The 25068-nt window shown below is 38.8% G+C and overlaps 1 protein-coding gene across 1 annotated transcript in view; it reads right to left on the bottom strand.

Annotated features, from left to right (window-relative positions):
- The window catches only part of LOC126470188 (ADP-ribosylation factor 2), a 44681-nt gene extending 19952 nt beyond the window's left edge, over nt 1–24729 (bottom strand). Inside the window, exons 1-2 of the mRNA XM_050097846.1 lie at nt 24469–24729; nt 9560–9640 (exon numbers count right to left, since the gene is read on the bottom strand). Of these exons, the coding sequence (XP_049953803.1) occupies nt 9560–9640; nt 24469–24535 (148 nt within the window). The 5' untranslated portion in view covers nt 24536–24729. The remainder of the gene's footprint in view (nt 1–9559; nt 9641–24468) is intronic.
- Between the last annotated feature and the right edge of the window lie 339 nt (nt 24730–25068).

The following is a 25068-nucleotide window of genomic DNA, read 5'->3' as shown; positions in this document are numbered from 1 at the left end:
ACTGACATATGGTGACATGTACAACACAATGCATGCACGATAGCATGCTTGCGTTCAACATTCTGGCAGTTACACCAGTTATTAATATACCAGGATTTCACATTTGCAATGGCTGACATCGCAATTACATTAGCTTGGTATCTTACAATGTTAATCAAACTTTGTTACTCTACATTAATTATTTTTTGATGTTGAAGATGTGGAAAGATGAGAGCATTACGTTTATTATGATTAAAAGGAAAAACTAATGATTTTAGCTTAGTTGCAAGTTGAATTACGCCACCAAAAATCCATCAGTCACTACAATTTAATTAATGACACCAATGGGATGCCGTATCTGACCCCAATAGAAACAAAAGAGCCACATCCATCACAACTGCAGATTGCAGCACACACGGCCAAACATGAAATGAAATGTATTAACATGTAAGCAGCTTCTAAAAATATTTCAAACATTTTTTACAATTTTAAATGGGACAGGTAAGGAACAAAATACACACTGTATCTATAACATAACACGAAATGAAGTTTTTAAAATTCAGATATTGCTTACAACTTAAAGAGACTTTAAAAGGTAAGTAAAATGTGTCATTAGTGACAAGATTTTTACAAGATAATAACCAATACGTTGTAATTTAATTAACCTACAAAGGATCAGAGTTAATCCAAATTTTCTTCAGGGAAGAACCTAATATGTGCTGAATTTTTTTTTTCATTTGTAACCTGATCATCTGCTTTTTTGTGGTGTGAAAAGATCTATATTTCTTCGAGACATCACGTGTAGTGCCCTTTTGTACCAAATGGAAAATTTCCATACTTTCATCAATAGGCTGTAATGTGTGTGTATTGTTTCTAAGGTGACATCCTAACACACTAAATACTGATTTAAGTGTGATCCCTGAAACACATTTTGATGTCACACATTGTCTGCTCAATACAATGAAGTGAAAAAGTCATGGGGTAGTGATATGCACATAAACAGATAGTGGCAGTATTGCTTACACAGAGTATAAAATAGCAGTGCATTGGTGGAGCTGTCATTTACACTGACGAGCCAAAACATTACGACCACTGCCCACCGCACGGTATGCTGCATGGAGGCTCTGAGAGCATGTGATGCAGTAAGAGAAGTATACAAATGGAGCAGAGATGAATGGGGAATCATTTCAGTGATAAGTGGCACAAATGTGCAAATCTGCTGACTTAAGTGACTTTGACAAAAGCGAGATTGTTGTGGCCCAGTGCCTGGGAGCGAGCATCTTGGAAATAGTTAAGGTGGTCAGCTGTCCGCATGCTACTGTCTTGGGCATCTATGGAAAGCGGTTGAAGAATGCTGAAACCACAAGTAGGCGACAAGAAATTTGATGTCCATACCTCATCACAGAACACATGGATCTGAGGCTTACCCGCTCTCTAAATCAGGATACGCGGTGATCTGAGGCAGGTATGATGAAAGAGTACAGTGCTGGAGCAGTCAAAAGTGTTTTTGGGCTCAGTGTAAAGTATTTAACATTGTGTTCTGGAGCAGAAGACCCCTATGTGGCCCCATGCTGACCAAACAACATGGTTGATTATGATTTCAGAGGGCACAGGATTATTGTGACTGGACCACAGATCAATGGAATCGTGTCACCTGGTCAGATGAATCCCATTTATTGTTAAACCAGGCCAATGGTTGTGTGCAGATACACTGTCACCTGGGTGCAGTTCACCACAGGTGCGTGACGGTGGAAGCAGTATTATGCTATGGGAGACATTCACCTGGGCTACCACCACGGCAGCTGTAGACTATGTGAACACTATTAGGGACCACCTGTAATCCTTTATGCATGGTGTCTTCCCCAATAGCAATGGCATCTTTCAGCAGGATAACTGTCCATGAAACAAGGCCAGAATCATGCTGCAACAGTTTGAGAAACATGATAGTTAACTCAGGTTGATGTCTTGTCCATCAAATTTGGCTTATCCGAATCCGATGAAATCCATCTGGGACACTATCACACACCAGCTCTGCATCCACAAACCAACCACCCATAAACTGTGGGAAGTGTATGACCTGAGCATAGGCACCTGGTTGCACAAACATCTGGAAACCTACCAAGTAGTTATTGAATGGATGGCACGCAGAATCACTGCTGAACTGCGTTCCAGAGATGGACCCACACACTTTTAATCAGGTGATCATAATGTTTACGCTCACCTGTGTATACTCAGGTGATTCATGTGAAAAGGCTTCTGACACGACTATGGTGGCATGACAGAAATTAACAAACTTTGAATGTGGAATGGCAGTTGGAGCTACATGCATGGGACATTCCATTTCAGAAATCATTAGGCAATTCAATACTCCCAGACCCACAGTGTCAAGAGTGTACCGAGAACATCAAATTTCAGGTATTACCTCTCACCGCAGACAGTACCGTGACCTACGGTCTTCACTTAACAACTGAGAGCAGTGGCGTTCGCATTCAGTTGTCAGTGTTAATGGACAACCAACACTGAATGAAATAACCACAGAAATCAATGTGAGATGTATGATGAACATATCCCTTAGGACAGTGCAGCAAAATTTGGCATTAATGGATTATGGCAGCAGATGACTGATGCGAGTGTCTTTGCTAACAGCACATCATCACCCTTAGTGCCTCTCCTGAGCTCGTGGCCATATTGGTTGTACCCTACATGACTGGGACACATGGCTTGGTCAGAGGAGTCTGCATTTCAGTTGGTAAGAGCTTATGATAAGAGTTCCAGTGTGGCACAGACCCCATGAAGCTTTGGACCCAAGCTGTCAATGAGGCAATGTGCAAGCTGGGTGGCAGCTCCCTCATAGTGTGGGTTGTGTTTACTTGGAATGGACTGGGCCCTCTGGTCCAACTGAACTGATCATTGACTGGAAATGGTTATTTTCAACTACTTGGATACCATTTGCTGGCATTCACGGACTTAATGTTCTCTAAAAAAAAAATGTCCTGTCACTGAGCCACAATTTTTCATAACGGGTCTGAAGAATATTCTGGAAAATTCAAGCAAATGATTTGACCACCCAGATCGCCCAGCACGAATCCCATCGAACATTTATGGGACATAATTGAGAGCTCAGTTTGTGCACAAAATCCTGCACCAATAACACTTTCACAATTATGTGACAGCTATAGAGACAGCAAAGCTCAGTATTTCTGCACTACGACAAGCATCTCTCTCCGAACCACATGTGGTTTTGGTTTTGTTCTTGCCAAAAGAATAAAATGGAACAGTTTGGATTAAGTTTCAAAAAGCTGAGTTGGGGCAGTAGTAGAATTCATCAAATTGATTCAGTTTTCCCATTCTTTTAAATACTTTACTTTACCCCTTCATCATAGGGAACAGCCTTACATATTGAATGCTTTGCATCCGTGTATAAAAGTTCAACATTGTGACTGAGAAAAATGGACTACTCAATAATCTATACCTTTCTGTTAAGAAGATAGATAACAAATTAGGAGTTGTGGATTTTTACCACAAACAAATCTGCACTGATGTTATCATCAGCCAAGATTCCCACCACCCTTTACTGTCTAAGTAATTATTTTTGTACTACACTAGTAGGCTAGCAAAATTACACCTTGGCTATAATACCAGTGATTGTGAACTCAATATTATTATCTAATTTTGTCAGGACAATGGATATGAAGCAAGAAATATATGTAGATTGTTCCATTCTACTCTTTCAGCACACTAAAACCACCTTTGGTGAAAAAATGTGTTATTCACATAAGACAACCTATTTCATGATAAGATTACATATGCATTTAGAAATACTAACGTGAAGATATGTTTCTGCACTAGGAAAATATTGTGTTTATGCCTGCATTGAAGTCTGGGGAAAAAAACCACTGGATTGCATTAAGGTACCACCTAAGAGACGATAAACATTTATTGAGGTCCACTGATGGAAGTACAGAAATTTTACATTTGGCACTGAAGTGCACCATACTTGATGTCATATAACAGAGACCTTTTCACACCATACAAATGTTTCTTTTATGCCCCCTGTTTGATGACTATCCGGACTAACTCTGATCCTCTGTAAGTTAACTGAACAGCACGGTATTGGAGTATTCTTTGTGGAAACACTTGTTGCCACTGTCACATTTTACTTATTGTTTTAAGTCTAAGTTATAAGCAATACCTGTATTTGTGACTGTAGTCTTTCCCGGCGTAAACTACTGATGAAGGTTTCTTGGGTCTCCAGCCAGGTGGTAGCATTGATATCTTGCAACGTTTTGGGAAGTGCCGTACTACCCATCTTCTGGCCAGAGATATCAATGCTGCCACCCGGCTGGAGACCCGAGAAACCTTCATCAATACCTGTATTTTTAACATTTTATTTCATGTTATAGATACAAATTACGTTTTACTCCTCACTCATCTCATTTCAAATAGTAAAAAATAATTTTTAACTTCCTTAGAAGCTATTTAAACATTTATACATTTTTTGTGATTTGTCTCTGTGCACTGTGAGCTGCCACTGTCACAGATGTGGTGCTCTTGTTTTCTTTGGGGTCGGGTATAGCATCCCACTGGTGGTGTGGCTGATGACCACAATATTAAAAATGTAGCTTGCTACTAAGCTATAGTTGTCGGTGACTTCTTTTAATCGTAATAGATTTCCTTACTCCCTTCCTTTAAAGTTTTATTTTTTAACTTTTATTGTTTTGACTCATGTACTCTTGTTTTCAAATAATGACTACATTACGAAAAGGACTGATTACTACTCACCACGGAGATACTGAGTGACAGATAGTCGCCACAAAAAGGCTGTAGAACAAGTTAGCTTTTGGCCTTTTCATAATATTGTCACTATCCCATCCTGCATTTTGCACTGCTTGTATTCAAACGGGTTGGTTGAAATAATGACTGTCATGACTATTGTTTTAAATTTGCATGCTGAATTTTCCCCATACACACCACATTCGTATGTTCAAATTCAGCAGCTTGAAGCCTTCTTGGTAGAAATTTGAAACTGCAGTGAGTGATTATTTTCTGTGGTGTAATTGTAATAACTGATCTCAATGTTACAAGCACCACCTGCTACGAGGGCTATCCACAAAGTACATTATATTTTGGAATTAAAAATAAATAAAGTATTGGAAAATTTTTTTATTATATGCAGATGAAAGCCACACTTAAATACTACTTTTCTACATAATTGCCATTTAAATTAAGGCACTTATTGTAGCGATGGACGAGCTTGGAAATTCCTTCGTCGTAAAATTCGGCCGCCTGCACCTTCAACCACGTGGTTACCTCTTCTTAAAGCTGTGCGTCGTCATCAAAACGCTGCATAGCCAACCACTTCTTCATTGCTGGGAATAAGTGGAAGTCGCTCGGTGCCAGGTCGGGACTGTACGGCGGATGAGGAAACAACTCCCACTTAAAAGATTCGAGAACTTCACGAGTGGCTTTTGCCGTGTGGGCCCGGGCGTTGTCGTGAATCAGCAAGATCTTTGAGCCCAACTTTCCCCTGCGCTTGTTTTGTATTGCTCTTCTGAGGTTGTGCAGAGTTTGGCAATACCTTTGAGAGTTTATTGTAGTGCCTCTTTCCAGGAAATCCACAAAAATCACACCTTCTCTGTCCCAAAAGAAGAGGTAACCACGTGGTTGAAGGCACAGGCGGCCGAATTTTACGACGAAGAAATTTCCAAGCTCGTCCATCGCTACGAAAAGTGCCTTAATTTAAATGGCAACTACGTAGAAAAGTAGTATTTAAGTGTGGTTTTCATCTGTATATAATAATAAAAATTTCCAATACTTTATTTATTTTTAATTCCAAAATTTAATGTACTTTGTGGATAGCCCTCGTATTAGGCCATATACGGCAGTGGTTCCTCACAATTTTAATATCACTATGCCATTCCTATACTGCTTTTAACACTATGAAAGACTTTTTGTACCAATTTATTCCAATTTTTCTCACTTCCTAGGGTAAAATTCTAGCAGGTTTGGAATGTTTTAGCTATGGTGTCATTAGTGCAATTTGATTCCTTTGTTATGACTGATGTCATAAGCCTTACTTCTCTCAACGTCACCTACAGAAAAAATTGTTTACTTTGTACCGCATTGAACTGCCATTGTCGACTGGGCACTGATGATGTTACAGAATGGAGTAGAAAGTGGGAAGATACTCTGCACAGATTCTAAAAAATATGTTTCTCAGCTTCACCAAGTTCTTGCAATGTATTCCTTTTAATATATTGTCTTACATTGCACAGGGTGGGCAAAATAAAACTGACCCAGAATATAGTCATAAGACTGACTCAAAATTGATTCTTGTTAATTAACTGGATAACTATCACACACAATGCTGAGAACTATGATTCCAATGTACCAGTCTGTTGCTTTCACGTGTCAGTGCATGTTCATATGCTGCCCATTGTAGTGACTACTTTGCTGTGTCATTGCATTTAAGTGAGAGGAGAATAAATGTCTAGTTATCAGCTGAATGTAACACAATATGGTGCTCACGATGAAATACCACGCATCATTGTTGACTGTTATACGAAATCAATTTGTGAAAACATTTGTGGAACTATTAGCATAATAGTCTGACTGGTTTTGGCAAAACCTGTGTCAAGTTCTGCAATGCAAAACTTAGTGGCAAAAAGGAAAAAAATACGGTTTCTGCTGCAAATAAAAGCCACAGATATCCAAATAGAAAACATTATTCAAAGTGAAGGAAAGACTGGAACAAATTAAATCGAGGTTTCAATGTCGTTTATCTGTGCAAGTAGGAATTTATAGATCTTGTCAAGTCATCATCCAATGGGACCTGCATTTGTATCCTTAGAAATTTACTGTTGTGCATGAGTCAAGGCACCCAGATGAACTTTGGCACATTGAATTCTGCTAGTGGTTTCTGAGTGAAGTGGAATTGGGACTTTTGGACCTTCAGTTTTTCCATTTATTCTGATGGGACCGGGTTCAGCCTGTCAGTGTATTGTGAACTTGCAGAATATGCACCACTACACATCAGAAAATCCCCATCAGTACTCTGAAGAGCCATAACAAAATCTCAAGATTGGTGTTGGGCACACAATGTCTGGTGTCAACATCAAAAAATAACTCTTTCACCAAACTGAATGGCTTCACAACCTTGTCACAAGTGCCTGAGGTGTTGACGGTGAGGAAACGGACAACCAGCAGAGACACTAATCTCCTGGCCACCTTTACCTGATCTCTCTCCGTGTTTTCTACCTTTGGGGCAAACAAACGTCAGATGTACCCAAATAATCCTCACACACTGGAAGGGCTACAGCAAAACACTGAAAAACTATTGCTTTTATCCCTCAGGCAGGGCTGCTACCCGTGTCTCGAAGTTGGACAAATAAAGCACAGTGCTGCATTGGCATTCCAGGGAAGGATAGGGAAGGAAGTCGGTCATTCACTTTTAAAGGAACCATCTTGACATTTGTTTGAAGAAATTTAGGGAAATCACGGAGAACCTAAATCAGGATGGTCGGTTGCAGGTTTGAACCATCGTCCTCTTGAATGCGAGTCCAGTGTGCTAACCACTGGGCCACCTTGCTCGGTAACGTTCAATTCCGCATCACTTTAGCTGTAAATATTTTGCAGGCCAATTTTATTTATCCCATCATGTATGTTTCACGCCACAGATCTGATGATGGTGTTCTCCCAAAATGCATCACATGATTATAAATAACATTATTTTGTCAATTGGGGTGTTTTACGATTTACTGATCTTAAGAGGATTTTTGTCGAAAGTGAAAAAGACAGCCATAGTCACTAAATAAATGTTGCTGGAATTTCAAAACCATTCCTTTCAGGAGTACACTACTTACATTAAAGGTAAAGATGTTAAATATGTACTGTGTGGTTAGGTATGCAGTAATGTACACTACTCGCCATTAAAATTGCTACACCACGAAGATGGTGGGCTACAGAAATTTAACAGACAGGAAGAAGATGCTGTAATATGCAAATGATTAGCTTTTCAGAGCATTCACACAAGGTTCGCGTCGGTGGCAACGCCTACAACATGTTGACATGAGGAAAGTTTCCAACCGATTTCTCACACACAAACAGCAGTTGACCGGCATTGCCTGGTGAAACGTTGTTGTGATGAGAAATGCGTACCATCATGTTTCCAACTTTGATAAAGGTCGGACTGTAGTCTATCGCAATTGCGGTTTATCGTATCGCGACATTTCTGCTCACGTTGGTCGAGATCCAACGACTGTTAGCAGAATATGGAATCGGTGGGTTCACGAGGGTAATACGGAACGCCGTGCTGGATCCCAATAGCCTCGTATCACTAGCAGTTGAGATGACAGGCATCTTATCTGCATGGCTGTAACAGATCGTGCAGCCACGTCTCGATCCCTGAGTCAACAGATGGGGACGTTTGCAAGACGACAACCATCTGCACAAACAGTTCGGCAACGTTTGCACCAGCATGAACTATCAGTTCGGAGACGATGGCTGCAGTTACCCTTGACACTGCATCACAGACAGGAGCACCTGCGATGGTGTACTCAAGGACAAACCTGGGTGCATTAATAGCAAAACATTTTTTCGGATGAATCCAGGTTCTGTTTACAGCATCATGATGGTCGCATCGGTGTTTGGCTACATCGTGGTGAACGCACATTTGAAGCATGTATTCGTCATCACCATGCTGGTGTATCACCCGGCGTGATGGTATGAGGTGCCATTGGTTACACATCACGGTCACCTCTTGTTCGCATTGACGGTACTTTAAACAGTAGATGTTACATTTCAGATGTGTTACGACCCGTGGCTCTACTCTTCATTCAATCCCTGCGAAACCCTACATTTCAGCAGGATAATGCACAACCGCATGTTGCAGGTCTTGTACAGGCCTTTTGGGAAACAGAAAATGTTTAACTGCTGCCCTGGCCAGCACATTCTCCAGATCTCTCACCAATTGAAAACGTCTGGTCAATGGTGGCCGAGCAACTAACTCGTCACAATACGCCAGACACCATTCTTGATGAACTGTGGAATCTTGTTGAAGCTGCATGGGCAGCTCTACCTGCACACACTATCCAAGCTCTGTTTGACTCAATGCCCAGGCGTATGAAGGCCATTATTACGGACAGAGGTGGTTGTTCTGGGTACTGGTTTCTCAGGATCTATGCACCCAAATTGCGTGAAAATGTAATCACATGTCAGTTTTAGTAAAATATATTTGTCCATTGAATACCCGTTTATCATCTGCATTTCTTCTTGGTGTAGCAATTTTAATGGCCAGTAGTGAAACTTGGCCTTAACTCCACATGAGCATTATTTCCGATGTACCAACATTGCCAGTAAGTGTGTACCTATCAGTAGTGCAACACTGAGCAGCAACACAATTCACAATAGTGTTAAGTATCATTAAATTTAATGCCTGTTAAGTGTTTCCATTTTGTTTGAATCCCAACACAAATCAAAATGAATCTTTTGAATGCTACTGATAACTAAGGCGTGTTTTCATATATCGCAAGTAAATACATTGTTGCAAGAGCAACATAAGTTAGGAACAAGTATTACGTACCAATAGTTGGAATGGTAGTGACGATTTCACCAAGCTTTAACTTGTACAATATCGTTGTTTTTCCTGCGGCATCAAGTCCGACTGTAACACAACAATTAAACCAATGAGCTGAAATTGTCAGTCAGTCACATGTGACTATGCAATATATCAGGTGAAATATAAGCAGATATACTTCTGTTTACAAGAAAATTTTAATTAATAAACTGGCTGTGTGTCTGTATAACAATCACATTTCACATAAAATCATAGTGAGCTAAATACTTTTCTGTTCAGTGTTTCCTTTTCTGAAGAAGGCTTTGGTCAAAAGCTAAATGTGTACAAGTCTTTTCGTTGTGCCTGTCTGCAACTCAATAGCAATCTATCTTCTGGTTCTTTTGGTTAAGTTACTGTTTAAATGAGTCAAACCAAGACTTTGTTTGCATGGTGAACACTTGTAATAAAAAGTTGATGATACTAAATATTTACAACTAACAGTATCGAAGTAGACTCTTAGGTACATTTGAATTGACTTTTTTTTATCATTTCCAGTGAAGGTAACTTTAACAACTGACAGCTGCCATTTTATTGGGACCTCTGCCTTCATATAAAAACAATTTCACTTTTCATTTGCCATGTTTAGCTAAAGCATTGGTCAGGTCACTCATAAATCTAAAAATAAAGATGTGTAGAAAATGCTGAGGGAAGGTTCAGCCATTTAATCGGAACAGTTTCCTTTCTTGAGAAGTATTGCCAGCTTTCCTTTGTGAATCGTGAATGTGAAAAAGTTTCAATATAGCCAAATGTAATGAGTAAATGTAGATTATACTACAATGAGAGAACATGTAGTGTGTGTGTGTGTGTGTGTGTGTGTGTGTGTGGAACCTGCTGCTAGTACATGCAATATTCCTCTCAATCTGACAGACAGATCACTAACAACAAGGGCTTACATCATCATTACACAATGCAATATAAGGTGGTTACAATATGAAACAGGGCACTTGCACGCAATCTGGTAACAGGAATGATACCCTACCATCCATCATTCCTATGCCAATCAAAGTCTGGAGGCAACCATTTCTTCCATCAACCATATCTGAATAGTCACTTTGGGATGAGATGAAAAAGTATTGTGCAATCTAAATCCAAGTGTGACGAATTCTTAAGCGTGCAAAGATTACTCTATTGATCACTGACTCAGAAAGTATTTTCTACACAGTGTGTGTGTGTCTATACGATTTGAGTTCTTCATGCTTCACTTTGAGGATTCACAATTTGAGCTGATGAGAGCTGATGGAAGAAGACTGTCCAAATGGAATCAAATTCCTTCCCAAATTCACGGAAATCTGTCTCTTCCAAACAGAAATAGCCAAAATCAAGGCTAGGAACCAAAGCAGATGTTCAAAAAAGGTGAGATATACATCAATGTTTTCCAGTTTTCATGCATCCATGTTTCTGATGGAATGCAGCTGTTAATTATTATTTTGATTGTTGAACTTAAGCTACCAATGTACGATCGGTTCTCATCATCATTTGTGTAGCCTGAACTAATGCTAGTTTATGAGGGTACGAAATTAGTGGTGAGCAAATTGGGACCAGAGTTAAATTTTACAAATGTGTAGTAGGCATGCTGTAGTTTCCATTGATTCTCAGAACTGTACTAGCATGCATTCTGTTGCAAACATGGATCTGTACGGTTTGCTGCTTTGTAATTCAATCAGTGAAATCTTTCACATGAAGAAGAAACTGAATGATAGCAATTTTTTAATTATGAATGTTGTAAAAAGCAAAATTGGTTTCACAGCTGAGCACATCCCAGTCGCTAAATTTTCACTGGTAAAATGAAGTAACTTCAACAGTAACAGCTAAGATCAATTGATACACAAACTGTTGAAAGCAACATACGTGTAATGCTGGTAAAATGGTTACTGGAAAGGCTATTTCACGTCTAGTCTTTAACTGAACATTTTTAGCTGTGAAATAATGGAGTTTCATAATTATATTTTCAGCCACTGAAGTGTCTGAGGCAGAGATGAGATTTTATATTGATTTCACTTTCATCATTAATTAAACCCACTAATGAGAAATGGGTATTGTTCATATGTGTTTGGAGTGTAGGCCTACATAAAATATTATTTTCTCTTCACAGATGAAGCAAATGAAAGGGAAGATAGCATAAATGGAGAGCAAGCTTAAGACATTTTTGCACCCAGATCAAATTAAGTACTTGGAAATATTTTCTGAATCAAATCCTTTTAAATGATCAAATGACACTAAGATTTGCTAAACGTGAAATGCACTGTTGGTACAAAGTGTTGTGAATTTGTAAGGAGCATCAATTATGCACTGCCATCAGCAAGACCACTGAGGAGGACTGAAGCCTGCAAGTTTGCACCTGATATTCTGCATATTATTGAGTGGTCAAGTGAGAAGTTCCAATCTGAAGATGTGCAACGAAAACTGTGTGTACAGTCATTGGATGAAATGTCCATGGGGTCTTTTGTTCAATATGACAAAGGTTTAAAAAGATATATGGAATTTGTGATTGAAGAGTTACGCAGTCAATCAGAGCTGCAACTTGCCAGCCATGCTTTAGTTTTTGTGGTATGAGGTTTCACAGTGCAATGAAAGCAGGTTGTGGCACATTTTTTAACTGGGAACCCTAAAGACCCACATCAATTTTGGAACACCCTGTGGAAAGCAATCAAATATTTGTATAGTGAAGGTATAATAGTCAAGTATTTTTAATGTGATACAGGTACTATCAATGTTGGCATGTGGAGAATTATTGATTCAATTCCGAACCAGGTGAAATGTAAAATTAAAAACTCGTGTCTGTCTACAGAGAATTTGTATTTTTCTGCTGGTGTACCTCGCATTTTAAAGAACATTACAAATTGTTTGTTGTCACAAAACAAAAATACTTCGAGTCACAACACTGTTTCACTGAGAGATGTAGAAACTTTAGTCAGACTTTAGGGTTGGGGTGTACCTGTACTAGTTCCAAGTTTGTCAGCTATAGAGATTAATTTGAAATGACTGGAGTTCCACTGGTTAGGAACTATTTCAAATTTTGTAGTCCTGTCTTCCTCAGTTGCTTTTAATATTACGGTATATTGACAATTTTTACTTTTGGACCATCCAACATTGAAACTGTAAGTAGAATTTAAAATATTGCTGCATCATAAAATAACCACCAATCAGAACTGTTTATAACCTTTACATACATTGCCTCAAAATGTAAACTAAATAGTAAAAATATGTAAATATTCCAGGCCACTGAAGATGCCTTGCAGAGAATAAAGGCGAAACACATATGGCACGAAAATTTTGTTTCATTCAGTTGTCAGTAGATGGTCCAAAAGTAAAAATTATAAATATACCATAAAAGACTAGACACTTGTTAAATCATAATGTGGCTTCAGCTTTACAAATGATGCATTAGCAGGACTTATTCCGAAATAGGTTCTAATAATTTCATTTATTAATAATTTTATTAAGTGGTATGAAATAACTGTAAGTAGAAATAAAGTAGAATTTCTCTGTAGGAACAGTTTAGACAACTTGAGAGAGACACTGAGTTGCAACAGCAAGAAGCTGTGGAAACCAATATATGCTGGACTTCAAATTTCTACTAGAACGGCTATGGAATTGTTTGAGGGTTTATATTCCAAGAGCTTAACTACCCGTTAACCAGTAAGAACACTTGTTTTCAAAAGCCCATGAAACTAGTAATATTCATCTTACACCAGTAAAACTAAGACATGTAATGAGGATAGTAAGCATTGCACAGTATTTACATCTACCATAGTCATTGTCAAATGAAGTGAATGATTTGAATAAATTAATTTACCTGATCATTTCTTTTTCTGTGATAACCAATACCATCTACAACAGAGCTCATATTTTTATAATTTAAACAGCACATAATTTGTTAGTAGTATTCAGGGTTGAGAAAAACCTGGATATTTTAAAAAGCACACAGTGGGTAATATTTTTGTATTATGATTTAACAGTTCAATTTAAATTTCTATGATTAATTTATTCAAAACACTAACCCATTCTTATGAATACTTTATTAGTGTCCCATTTCTTGTCCTGCCAGCACTGTATCCCTTGAGAGAATCTTCTCCACGTATGGCTAGTTTGCTCAAAATTAAGAAATAATTTAGGAGAGAAAAGACCAGTGAAACGGGAAAAAAGATCTATAAATTTCTGCATTCCTCCAACAAGGAGTAAACTGTATTTTACAGTCATTATGATTCTACATAAAGTTAGAGTTTTTTCTGGAAGTGTAAATGTTAGTTGTGTTTCTTATATTGCAAAAAAGCTTAACATTTTGTATGTTGATTAAATTTTTATAATAAAACATAGTTGGGTTTTTGGTGTCTAAACAGGTTTTTAGAAGACATGTTTTTTTTTTTAGTTTGGTTAAATTACAACAACTTTGGTAGCAGTTGTCTTCAAGAAACTGATTTGTTTCATCTGCTCCTTATGCTTGTGGGTGACACTTTTGGTCATAAATGTAGTTTTTCTGTAATTAATGTGGCAGTAATATCACAGCATAATATAGTACACTGAGACTCTGCTATTTTCAGATTTGAAACACAGCTTGCTGGAACATAAAGGAGGAGGAGGAGATTAGTGTTTTACGTCCCGTCGACAACGAGGTCATTAGAGACGGAGCGCAAGCTCGGGTGAGGGAGGGATGGGGAAGGAAATCAGCCGTGCCCTTTCAAAGGAACCATCCCGGAATTTGCCTGAAGCGATTTAGGGAAATCACGGAAAACCTAAATCAAGATGGCCGGAGGCGGGATTGAACCGTCGTCCTCCCGAATGCGAGTCCAGTGTGCTAACCACTGCGCCGCCTCGCTCGGTAACATAAAGGAGACTGCTATCATGTCAGTATGTGTTTCCAGTATACTTGTTTTGGCTGAAACAGACAAAAAAGTTACTGCTTATGTATGAACCAATGATTTTTGCAGTCTCTCTAACAGTTGTGTTGGGAAAACTCATGCCTGATGGAGGATTATGCAATGCTGGCCAAAGTCAATCCATCTACTTTTGATGGTCAATTTCTTGTCCCTGTGTTTTCTGCTACAATTTCCTGGCACAAGATACTTTGATCCTGGAGGTTAGCTACCTTTTCTCTGGGCTTCAACTGAAAGAACTGTATTCATGGTGATGTAAAAATATTTTCAAGAGATAAATGTATTTCCCATGTAAGTGTCAACTTCGTAAGCTTTTAGACTGGCATGAGTAAAGATTTATGCCAGAACTGAACTATTCAAGGTTGGAAGTGCTGCTCAAGTAACTACTAATCTCCAGTCTGCTATGTTGTTTTGAACTGTGGATAATTTTGTGCATTGTTAGACAACATATTACTTTGCCACAACTAATGGATTTTTATCCGACCAACTGTTAAAATTACAAATCTCAAACAGCAACAATTACAGCAGTTACGACTGATGACCTTAGCAGTTAAGTCCAATAAGATTTCACATTTCATACAGCAGTTACATTAGTCATCTCCAGGAGATGTAAGCCTGATACCACATTGTTATTTGGGATTGTCTGTAAATAAACATTCTGGGTAAAACTGAATTCATAAAATCTATTTCCAATTTTATTAAATACATCATGATCATGAACCCCGCCATTTATCAAAAATACTGAATTAACTGAAATGTTTCATCAAATGTCCCAGTACTGAAAGACCAGATAAGTTATAGCTTCTTGTGCTGTCACCAGTATTACACGACAAATTGCAGTTCCACTGCTATTCCTTAAAGGTGCAAACAAGTGTCATTCTCTACTTGGAACTTTTGTAAAGTTATAATGTACAATTTTTCCCTTAAAAGTGCACACTGAAACAAATATTTTCATTATTACTGGAAATTTTTTTATTGTTAACTTTTTTATTCCTTATCGCTCCATCAGTTGAAATATTGATTTGGTTTGAAGCAGTGAAAGGTAAAATTACGACAAAGTATGCTATAGAGAATGTGGCCGCACTGATTCTTGTTGCAATTTGTGTGATGTTTGGGTAATGCTTCGTACAGTAAATTCTCTCTCGCACTGAAAGGAAAAAGGCCTTTTCATTAACGAAATTCTGCTTGCCCCAAAGGTATCTGGGGAACAAAAAGCTGTATGTTTTCCTTAAAATAGTAGGTAACCCTTCCCTGCCTTTCAATCATTTAAGCACAAGTGTAAGGGGGTGATGTGGATGGAATAGCCTGTCTAGTGAGCTTTTCTGGCCAGTTTGTTTCACCTGCCGGCATATGAAATGGCACAAATTTGCAGGTGATGAGTTACTAGTGATTTTCACGTGATACATTACACAGTTTCTGTTTGAAATGTTTATTGTTCCATCAGGATATGGTAAAGATTAAAATGTCACGAAAACTAAGTTAAACGCAAGATTTTTTAATATCCTCAACACTAATTGTTAGTAAATGACTCACATACCGAAATAACTTTCACTACATAAAGACAATACTAATAGTAAGACAATATTAGTAGTATGCACTACATATGTAACCATTCATCCAGATGCTTCACTAGCACATGTGGCAGTGATGCATCAGGTTTTACTGCCAAGAATTTACACTGTGCAGGTATGAACATTTCTGAAGGTGTACCATATTACTCAAACTAAATGAACAATCTCTGTCTTATGCATCAACATTTTATTTTGGAACTTACAAAGACAATTTTCAACTCAGAAGGTATGCAAATTAACTTCACAACAATAAACATTTTCAAAAGCAACTGTTCTCTTCTCTAACAACAATTATACTGCGTTATCAGCTCTAGCCACAAATGGCAGCTCCACAAGGAACATTGGTGTCCAGAATTCCCCTGTATAGGCCTTGGTATGAGCTATATAGATCAAGTGAAATTTCCAATACCCATTTTTCGTTTTCTGCCTCTTTCTTTAGGTTACTTCATATTGTGGTTTCATTGATTGCCAAGGTTATTGTTTGGTTGATTTTTGGATTAGTATTTGTTTTGGTTTATCTCCGTTATTAGGATAGTCATATATTTAGTTCATCCACACCCAAAGCCCCCTGATCGCTGCACTTGCCCCATTAGTTTCTTGTTATTTCTGTAATGAAATATTTTTTGTTTTATTTGTGTATGTTAACATGTGTAATGCGTGACATGGTCACCACATTGTACAAGCTTTAAATAGAGGTATCCACCATCTTGATGACGTCACAGGTAAAACGTGACGAGAGGTACCAGGTAGCATAATCTTCAGTATTCCCCGTTTGTGTTTTATAATATTAATCTCCCACATAAAAATTACAGCTCTCCTGGATTCTGTCAACAAATCTAAGTCCATCATTTGCTTTACATGCAATTTAACCTCCGTCATTTCATAGTTCCACACATTGTTAATGCCACATATTTGTAAAGGTAGCAGTTTTTAAATGTTAATCGTTGTTGTTGTGGTCTTCAGTCCTGAGACTGGTTTGATGCAGCTCTCCATGCTACTCTATCCTGTGCAAGCTTCTTCATCTCCCAGTACCTACTGCAACCTACATCCTTCTGAATCTGCTTAGTGTATTCATCTCTTGGTCTCCTTCTACGATTTTTACCCTCCAATGCTAAATTTGTGATCCCTTGATGCCTCAGAACATGTCCTACCAACTGGTCCCTTCTTCTTGTCAAGTTGTGCCACAAACTTCTCTTCTTCCCAATTCTATTAAATACCTCCTCATCAGTTATGCGATCTGCCCATCTAATCTTCAGCATTCTTCTGTAGCACCACATTTCGAAAGCTTCTATTCTCTTCTTGTCCAAACTATTAATCGTCCATGTTTAACTTCCATACATAGCTACACTCCATACAAATACTTTCAGAAACGACTTCCTGACAAATCTATACTCTATGTTAACAAATTTCTCTTCTTCAGAAATGCTTTCCTTGCCATTGCCGGTCTACATTTTATATCCTCTCTACTTCGACCATCATCAGTTATTTTGCTCCCCAAATAGCAAAACTCCTTTACTACTGTAAGTGTCTCATTTCCTAATCTAATTCCCTCAGCATCACCCGACTTAATTCGACTACATTCCATTATCCTCGATTTGCTTTTGTTGATGTTCGTCTTATAGCCTCCTTTCAAGACATTATCCATTCCGTTCAACTGCTCTTCCAAGTCCTTTGCTGTCTCTGACAGAATTACAATGTCATCTGCAAACCTCAAAGTTTTTATTTCTTCTCCATGGATTTTAATACCTACTCCAGATTTTTCTTTTGTTTCCTTCACTGCTTGCTCAATATACAGACTGAATAATATCGGGGAGAGGGTACAACCCTGTCTCACTCCCTTCCCAACCACTGTTTCCCTTTCATGTCCCTCGACTCTTATAACTGCCATCTGGTTTCTGTACAAATTGTAAATAGCCTTTCGCTCCATATATTTTACCCCTGCCACCTTCAGAATTTGAAAGAGAGTATTCCAGTCAACATTGTCAAAAGCTTTCTCTAAGTCTACAAATGCTAGAAACGTAGGTTTGCCTTTCCTTAATCTAGCTTCTAAGATAAGTCGTAGGGTCAGTATTGCCTCACGTGTTCCAATATTTCTACGGAATCCAAACTGATCTTCCCCGAGGTCGGCTTCTACTAGTTCTTCCATTCATCTGTAAAGAATTCGTGTTAGTATTTTGCAGTCGTGACTTATTAAACTGATAGTTCGGTAATTTTCACATCTGTCAACACCTGCTTTCTTTGGGATTGGAATTATTATATTGTTCTTGAAGTCTGAGGGTATTTTGCCTGTCTCATATATCTTGCTCGCCAGATGGTAGAGTTTTGTCAGGACTGGCTCTCCCAAGGCTGTCGGTAGTTCTAATGGAATGTTGTCTACCCCCGGGGCCTTGTTTCGACTCAGGTCTCTCGGTGCTCTGTCAAACTCTTCACGCAGTACCATATCTCCCATTTCATCTTCATCTACATCCTCTTCCATTTCCATAATATTGTCCTCAAGTACATCGCCCTTCTGTTACCCAAGGATTTCTAGCAGCCCTCGTCTTTTTACCTACTTTATCCTCTGCTGCCTTCACTACTTCATCCCTCAAAGTTACCCATTCTTCTTCTACTGTATTTCTTTCCCCCAATCCTGTCAATTGTTCCCTTATGCTCTCCTTGAAACTCTGAACAACCTCTGGTTCTTTCAGTGTATCCAGGTCCCATCTCCTTAAATTCCCACCTTTTTGCAGTTTCTTCAGTTTTAATGTACAGTTCATAACTAATAGATTGTGGTCCGAGTCCACATCTGCCCCTGGAAATGTCTTACAATTTAAAACCTGGTTCCTAAATCTCTGTCGTACCATTATATAATCTATCTGATACCTGTCAGTATCTCCAGGCTTCTTCCATGTATACAACCTTCTTTTATGATTCTTGAATCAAGTGTTAGCTATGATTAAGTTGTGCTCTGTGCAAAATTCTACCACACGGCTTCCTCTTTCATTTCTTCCCCCCAATCCATATTCACCTACTACGTTTCCTTCTATCTGTTTTCCTACTACCGAATTCCCGTCACCCACGACTATTACATTTTCGTCTCCCTTCACTATCTGAATAATTTCTTTTATTTCATCATACATTTCTTCAATTTCTTCGTCATCTGCAGAGCTAGTTGGCATATAGACTTGTACTACTGTCATAGGCATGGGCTTCGTGTCTATCTTGGCCACAATAATGCGTTCACTATGCTGTTTGTAGTAGCTTACCCGCAATCCTATTTTTTTATTCATTATTAAACCTACTCCTGCATTACCCCTATTTGATTTAGTATTTATACCCCTGTATTCGCCTGACCAAAAGTCTTGTTCCTCCTGCCACCAAACTTCACTGATTCCCACTATATCTAACTTTAACCTATCCATTTCCCTTTTTAAATTTTCTAACCTACCTGCCCAATTAAGGGATCTGACATTCCACGCTCCGATCCGTAGAACGCCAGTTTTCTTTCTCCTGGTAATGACGTCATCCTGAGTAGTCCCCACCCGGAGATCCGAATGGGGGACTATTTTACCTCCGGAATATTTTACCCAAGAGGACGCCATCATCATTTAACCATACAGTAAAGCTGCATGCCCTGGGGAAAAATTACGGCCGTAGTTTCCCCTTGCAGTACCAGCACAGCAAGGCCGTTTTGGTTAGTGTTACAAGGCCAGATCAGTCAATCATCCAGACTTTTGCCCCTGCAACTACTGAAAAGGCTGCTGTCCCTCTTCAGGAACCACACGTTTGTCTGGCCTCTCAACAGATACCCCTCTGTTGTGGTTGCACCTACGGTACAGCTATCTGTATCGCTGAGGCACGCAAGCCTCCCCACCAACGGCAAGGTCCATGGTCTATGGGGGGAGGAAATGTTAATCATGAATAGCTTAAAATGTTAATCATGAATAGCTTAACTCTGATTAAAACCATTTGTTATTTGCGGTTTGTCACATGGTACTACAGTGTTACCACATTGGAAGTCAAGGATCTTACAAGAGTAAGCATGCTGTGAATAGAGGGATAACAAAGTTTTGGGCACTGTGACCAGCAGTAGTTAAATGGGCTGCCAGCAGAGCTTGATAACGAATTAGACAGGTACACAACACTATCCTGACACAGTGAACTTAACTGATATCTTGTTACGAAGCACTGGCATTTGCAGGTGACATTCAGACTTTCTGATTGGTGGAATTAGGTTCTGTGGGATTAAGTTTCAAACATCAAGTACTTTTAATCAAACTATATTCATTAATAAACAAAAATAATCAATTTTTGAAGATCTAATGTAACTGGACAGATAAGTCTATTCACAAAGCAGCAGCAGGGGAAAAAACATACAGAAATCTGGGAGCTTTCTGAGCCAGTTGCCTTTTATTCTGGAAGAAGGGCTGAAGGGGAAGAAAGAGGGGTCCATCAAAGGACTGGTGAGGTTTAGGAAATGTGGAGAGTTTGAAGAAGACTCCCAGGTCAGGGAGATTTATTGCATGATGTGATGTTAAGTTTCCTCTGACCCGAGAGTCTGGGCAGTTAACAAGAACTGTATTCTGACAATATCCAACTGTGTAATCAATAAAAAGCATAAAATGAAAGATGGTATAAAATAATATTTAGTAAAATTTGTTTTAATCATAATATTAAAGAAAAACATATGCAAATATGAGGGTTGGAACTTTAATAGTGGCAACTATTTATTTACAGCTTGTACAAAATAGATACATGTTTCAAAGTTTTACTGACCTTCAAGTAGTCACCAGCAATGTATGTAACCAGTTGCCAGTGATTTGGAAGTCGTAGGATACTCTTAGCAGTGCCAGTTGTGTTGACAGTTCGAGCAGCGTAGTCTATTGCCCGACAAATTTGTAGCAGTTCTGAAGCAATGCCGTGAAGCGTTTCCTTCAGTTTAGAAATCGAGGGCTTATGTCAGGGGAGTGCAGCAGGTGGTATAGCACTTAAGCAGCCCCATCAGTCAAACAAATCAGTAACAGCTTTCACTGTACATGCATGAGCATTGTCCTGCAAAAGTGATGGTCAGGTCCTGCAGAAAGTGTTATCACTTCTGTCTCTATGCTGTTTATTTTTGGAATACAACCTATGACCAGCTTCGAGACACAAGTGATGACACTTTCTGCAGGACCTGACCATCATTTTGCAGGACAATGCTCACGCACGTACAATGCAAGCTGTTACTGATTTGTTTGACTGATGGGGCTGCTAAGTGCTATACCACCTACTCCACTCCCCTGACTGAGTTCAACTCAATTTCTAAACTGAAAGAAACACTTCACGGCATTTGCTTCAGAACTACTACAAATTCGTCGGGCAATAAACAGCGCCGCTCAAACTGTCTACACAACTGGCACTGCTAAGAGTATCATATGACTTCCACATCGCTGGCAAAGGGTTATACACAATGCTTGTGACTACTTTGAAGGTCAGTGAAACTTTGAAACGTATCTATTTTGTAATAAATCACTAAATATAAAAGCAACACATTAACGGGCCTAATGGATGAATGGTTAAGGACAAGATCTGCATCACCAGAAAGTCATTATCAAATGTGTACTTCAAAAGGACTTGCAAAATAAACATTAAAAAGCTGTATGGTGTATTTGACAGCCAATACATTGCTGTGCCTGTGTGCATCACCTCTGCGTAGCAACTATATGATCTATTTGGGCTAGTAAACATATGCCACAAATAACCAAAACACAGCAAGTTCTAGAAAAACTTTTGTTTTGCCACCTGTGAGAAACACATCTGTGCAGCTGCAGCCATACCCAACAGCAGAGCACTAACCTCTTTAAGACTTAATGTGATACTTATGAATTAACACATGGAAAATGAAAAATTGTAACTGGAAGAAGGACGGTCAAAGGGGTCGACAGAAGCATCCGATCCAACGCGTCGGCTTTGACCCGTGACGTAAGGGTGTTGTCGTGTGTGGCGTCATGACGGCGCGAAGTTTGGTTTGAGTGTGGCTGTCTCCAGTTCCGTTTTATCTTATTTTATTTACTTTTCTGATCTGTTCGTTCTATCTCGTGAGATTTTTTTTAAAATTTAAAAACACTTATTACTTATTTTAATTATCTGTTTCCTCGAATTTCTGTTTTAGTTTATTATATTTATCTTTCTGATCTGTTCATTCTATCCTGTGAGATTTTTTTTTTTTAAAGACAAAAAACACTAATCAGCTACTGAAGCATCTTTATCTTCTATGGGTTGCAGGGGTTACGACCCCTGGGGAGGTGGGTGGGTATTCATGCATGGCTGTCTTCACTTACACGTTGTAGTTATGCAAGGCGTCTAAATTTGTTTATATTTAGTTTGCCCCCCCACCCAAAACACCCCATTTCCCGCGTTTGTCCCGTTAGTGTCATTAGGCTTCTTGTGGAAAGTGTGTGTGTGTTTTTGTTTCCGCCATATTTGTGACGTCATGGGTCAAAGCTGACGGGTGGGATCGGATGCTTCCGTATTTCCGGTCAAAGTATAACACCATGTCAATGAGGTTGCAGGGACAGTGCCCAATCTCTGACCGGACACAGAGCAAGTCTGCAATCAGCCATAGCTTTTCCAAACTACTATCTCAACAGTCACATTAATGGATCTAGTTGTCTCAGAGAAACTCTAGACATGGCACATATTTAAACTTCACTCCACTTGAACGACAGTCCAGTATGCAAACCACTACACCACAAAATTGTCATTAATCAAATGTGACCCTAAGTAAAGTGTTTCATTTCATATGTATAAATAAGTCATATGACAACTTCAACCTGACACTGGTTTCTCCTCCATTACATCTTCTAAATAAATATCAAATATTTTAATGTTGAAATCAGTTCCTGCACAAATGACATTCTGAACAGGGTTAGAATGCTAGGATTATATGCCCTTTCCTACCCACCTGAGAAACAGCTCACTCCAGTTATAAGCTGACTATAGTTTAATGTGATGTTCAGATCCCAATGCTAAGTTTTTGCCCTCATCCCTCCAAACACAAACAATTTAAGCCTTTTAAGTGATAAGTGTCACCTTAACTGACAATAAAATTCAAATAATTAAACAGAGGTGACATCACAAATAACTAAACTTTTAGTCCCCCACTTAACAGTTCACTGGGGAAGAAAGAAAAAAAATTATAGCATATCTGAGCACATGTTCTAGTTCACAGGGAATAATATTAATAGCAATCGCAGACTTTTCTCATGCGACACAGAATTAGGAGTCCAAGAGGAATTTTTGAAACTAGTGGACAGGTTTGACCAGTGACTTTATGTTATTGGCTGCTGTGGAATCACAGTTTGGTGCATATTTTTTACAGTTTGGTTGTTAACTATGACTACAATACCAGTGAGCCACTGTTGGAATCTGTTAACCCAAACTGTAACAATCTGTAGAGGTAAGAAACAGAACAATAATATAGTCTCTGTTGTAAGTACAGCAGGTGCCATAATGCAGTTCATTTGTGGTGAACACCAGGGAAATGCAGCCAGTCTACAGAGGCGATTGTTTGCAAAACATTCATGCAACCCACCTTACAATATTGATGCGTGTGAGACCTGTATCACATGGGTTAGAACAGGCGATGTCAAATAGATACAAAGATGAGCAGCACAAATTGCCACACATCTGTTTGACCCAAGGGAGAGAGTCACGAAGATGATTGAAGAACTGGACAGGCAAACTATCCCATGAAAGCCTACTTAGAAAGTTCCTAGACTATTCCAAAGCTGAATTTCCAAGAGGATGGTTTGTACATGGCTGAATTACATTAATCAAATTTTGTTGTAGAAGCAAGACTTAAAATTGAAATAATCAGTTTAATAATGTCAAGCACATAGCAACGTTTTCTGAGCGAAATGAACTTTCATTTGTAAACCGGCATTTACCACAACCTCATTCCTTGATCAGTACTTGAAGCATGTAAAAAAGTTTTCTTGTATAACCATTGTCAAACACAATCATAACGAACAGAAAACTGACATCAGACGACTGAGGATGTGGTAAAGCTACAAAATACCAAAGGAAACAACAGTATAACACGAGTCACACGATATGGGACACGTAATCATAAATACCAAAACGATACAAATTCCAACAGCCAAGCATTAACTCGGCGGGATTTCGGTGGATGCAAAGGGCAAACTACGACGAACACTTGGAAAGCACCTGAGTACTGCTGAAAACATTACCACTATACAAACAAGAAACAAAGCAAATGCACTGGCAAGTGAAGTATTTCATTCCATGACAGAAATACAGAGGTTTTTCTTTTACACTCGTAAGATAGGGCAAGCGACCAAAAACAGGCTACGACAGAAAACTTCAATAGAGAGTCAGCATATCAAAATATGAAGATCCACTGTATCACAATTAGTGTGTGTGTACTTTTAACATCACATTATAGCCTTACCCATCAAAATTCTCATCTGCTTCTTCCCAAAGAGTCTTGTCAAAACACTTGATATTGTCAGTCCCATGATTGTACTGATATATTAAAATCGAACTCTTATTCCGTAAATACTGTTACACAGTACTTATTCTTTAACACTTGTGCAGCATTAAAGCCAAGAATTAACAAACACGTGCCACGTCAAGTTGAAACTACAAATCTGTTGTCGTTAACGTCATCGGCTTCAAAGAGCTTGCACTGTTTGAGAAAATTTTGTTGCCCAACCCACAAGGTGCTGGCCGTCTCAAAGACTATCAGTACAAGATATAGCGCAATAACTGAAACATTTCCAATGTGCAACTAAACTGGCGCTTCTTAAGTGGCGACAGAGAAACTACTTAGAGCCAGATTCCATTGTCGTTGCTCGAGTGATGCAACTTCTCGCCATTTCACTAAAAATTAATAGCTTTTAATTTTGTAATACCACGAGCCTTTGCAGCTATTAAGTGGCGTCGCTGTAAATTCTTACGCTTTCAGACTGCTTTTCCATTTCTTATGTCAGTATTCCAAAATAATGTAATGCAAGAGAAATAATATCAGATGGGTAAGTATTTGATTTGT

Source organism: Schistocerca serialis, chromosome 3 (genome assembly GCF_023864345.2).
Source record: "Schistocerca serialis cubense isolate TAMUIC-IGC-003099 chromosome 3, iqSchSeri2.2, whole genome shotgun sequence".
In the NCBI taxonomy this organism is placed as follows: Eukaryota; Metazoa; Arthropoda; class Insecta; order Orthoptera; family Acrididae; genus Schistocerca; species Schistocerca serialis.
This window is presented reverse-complemented; position numbering and strand designations above follow the sequence as displayed.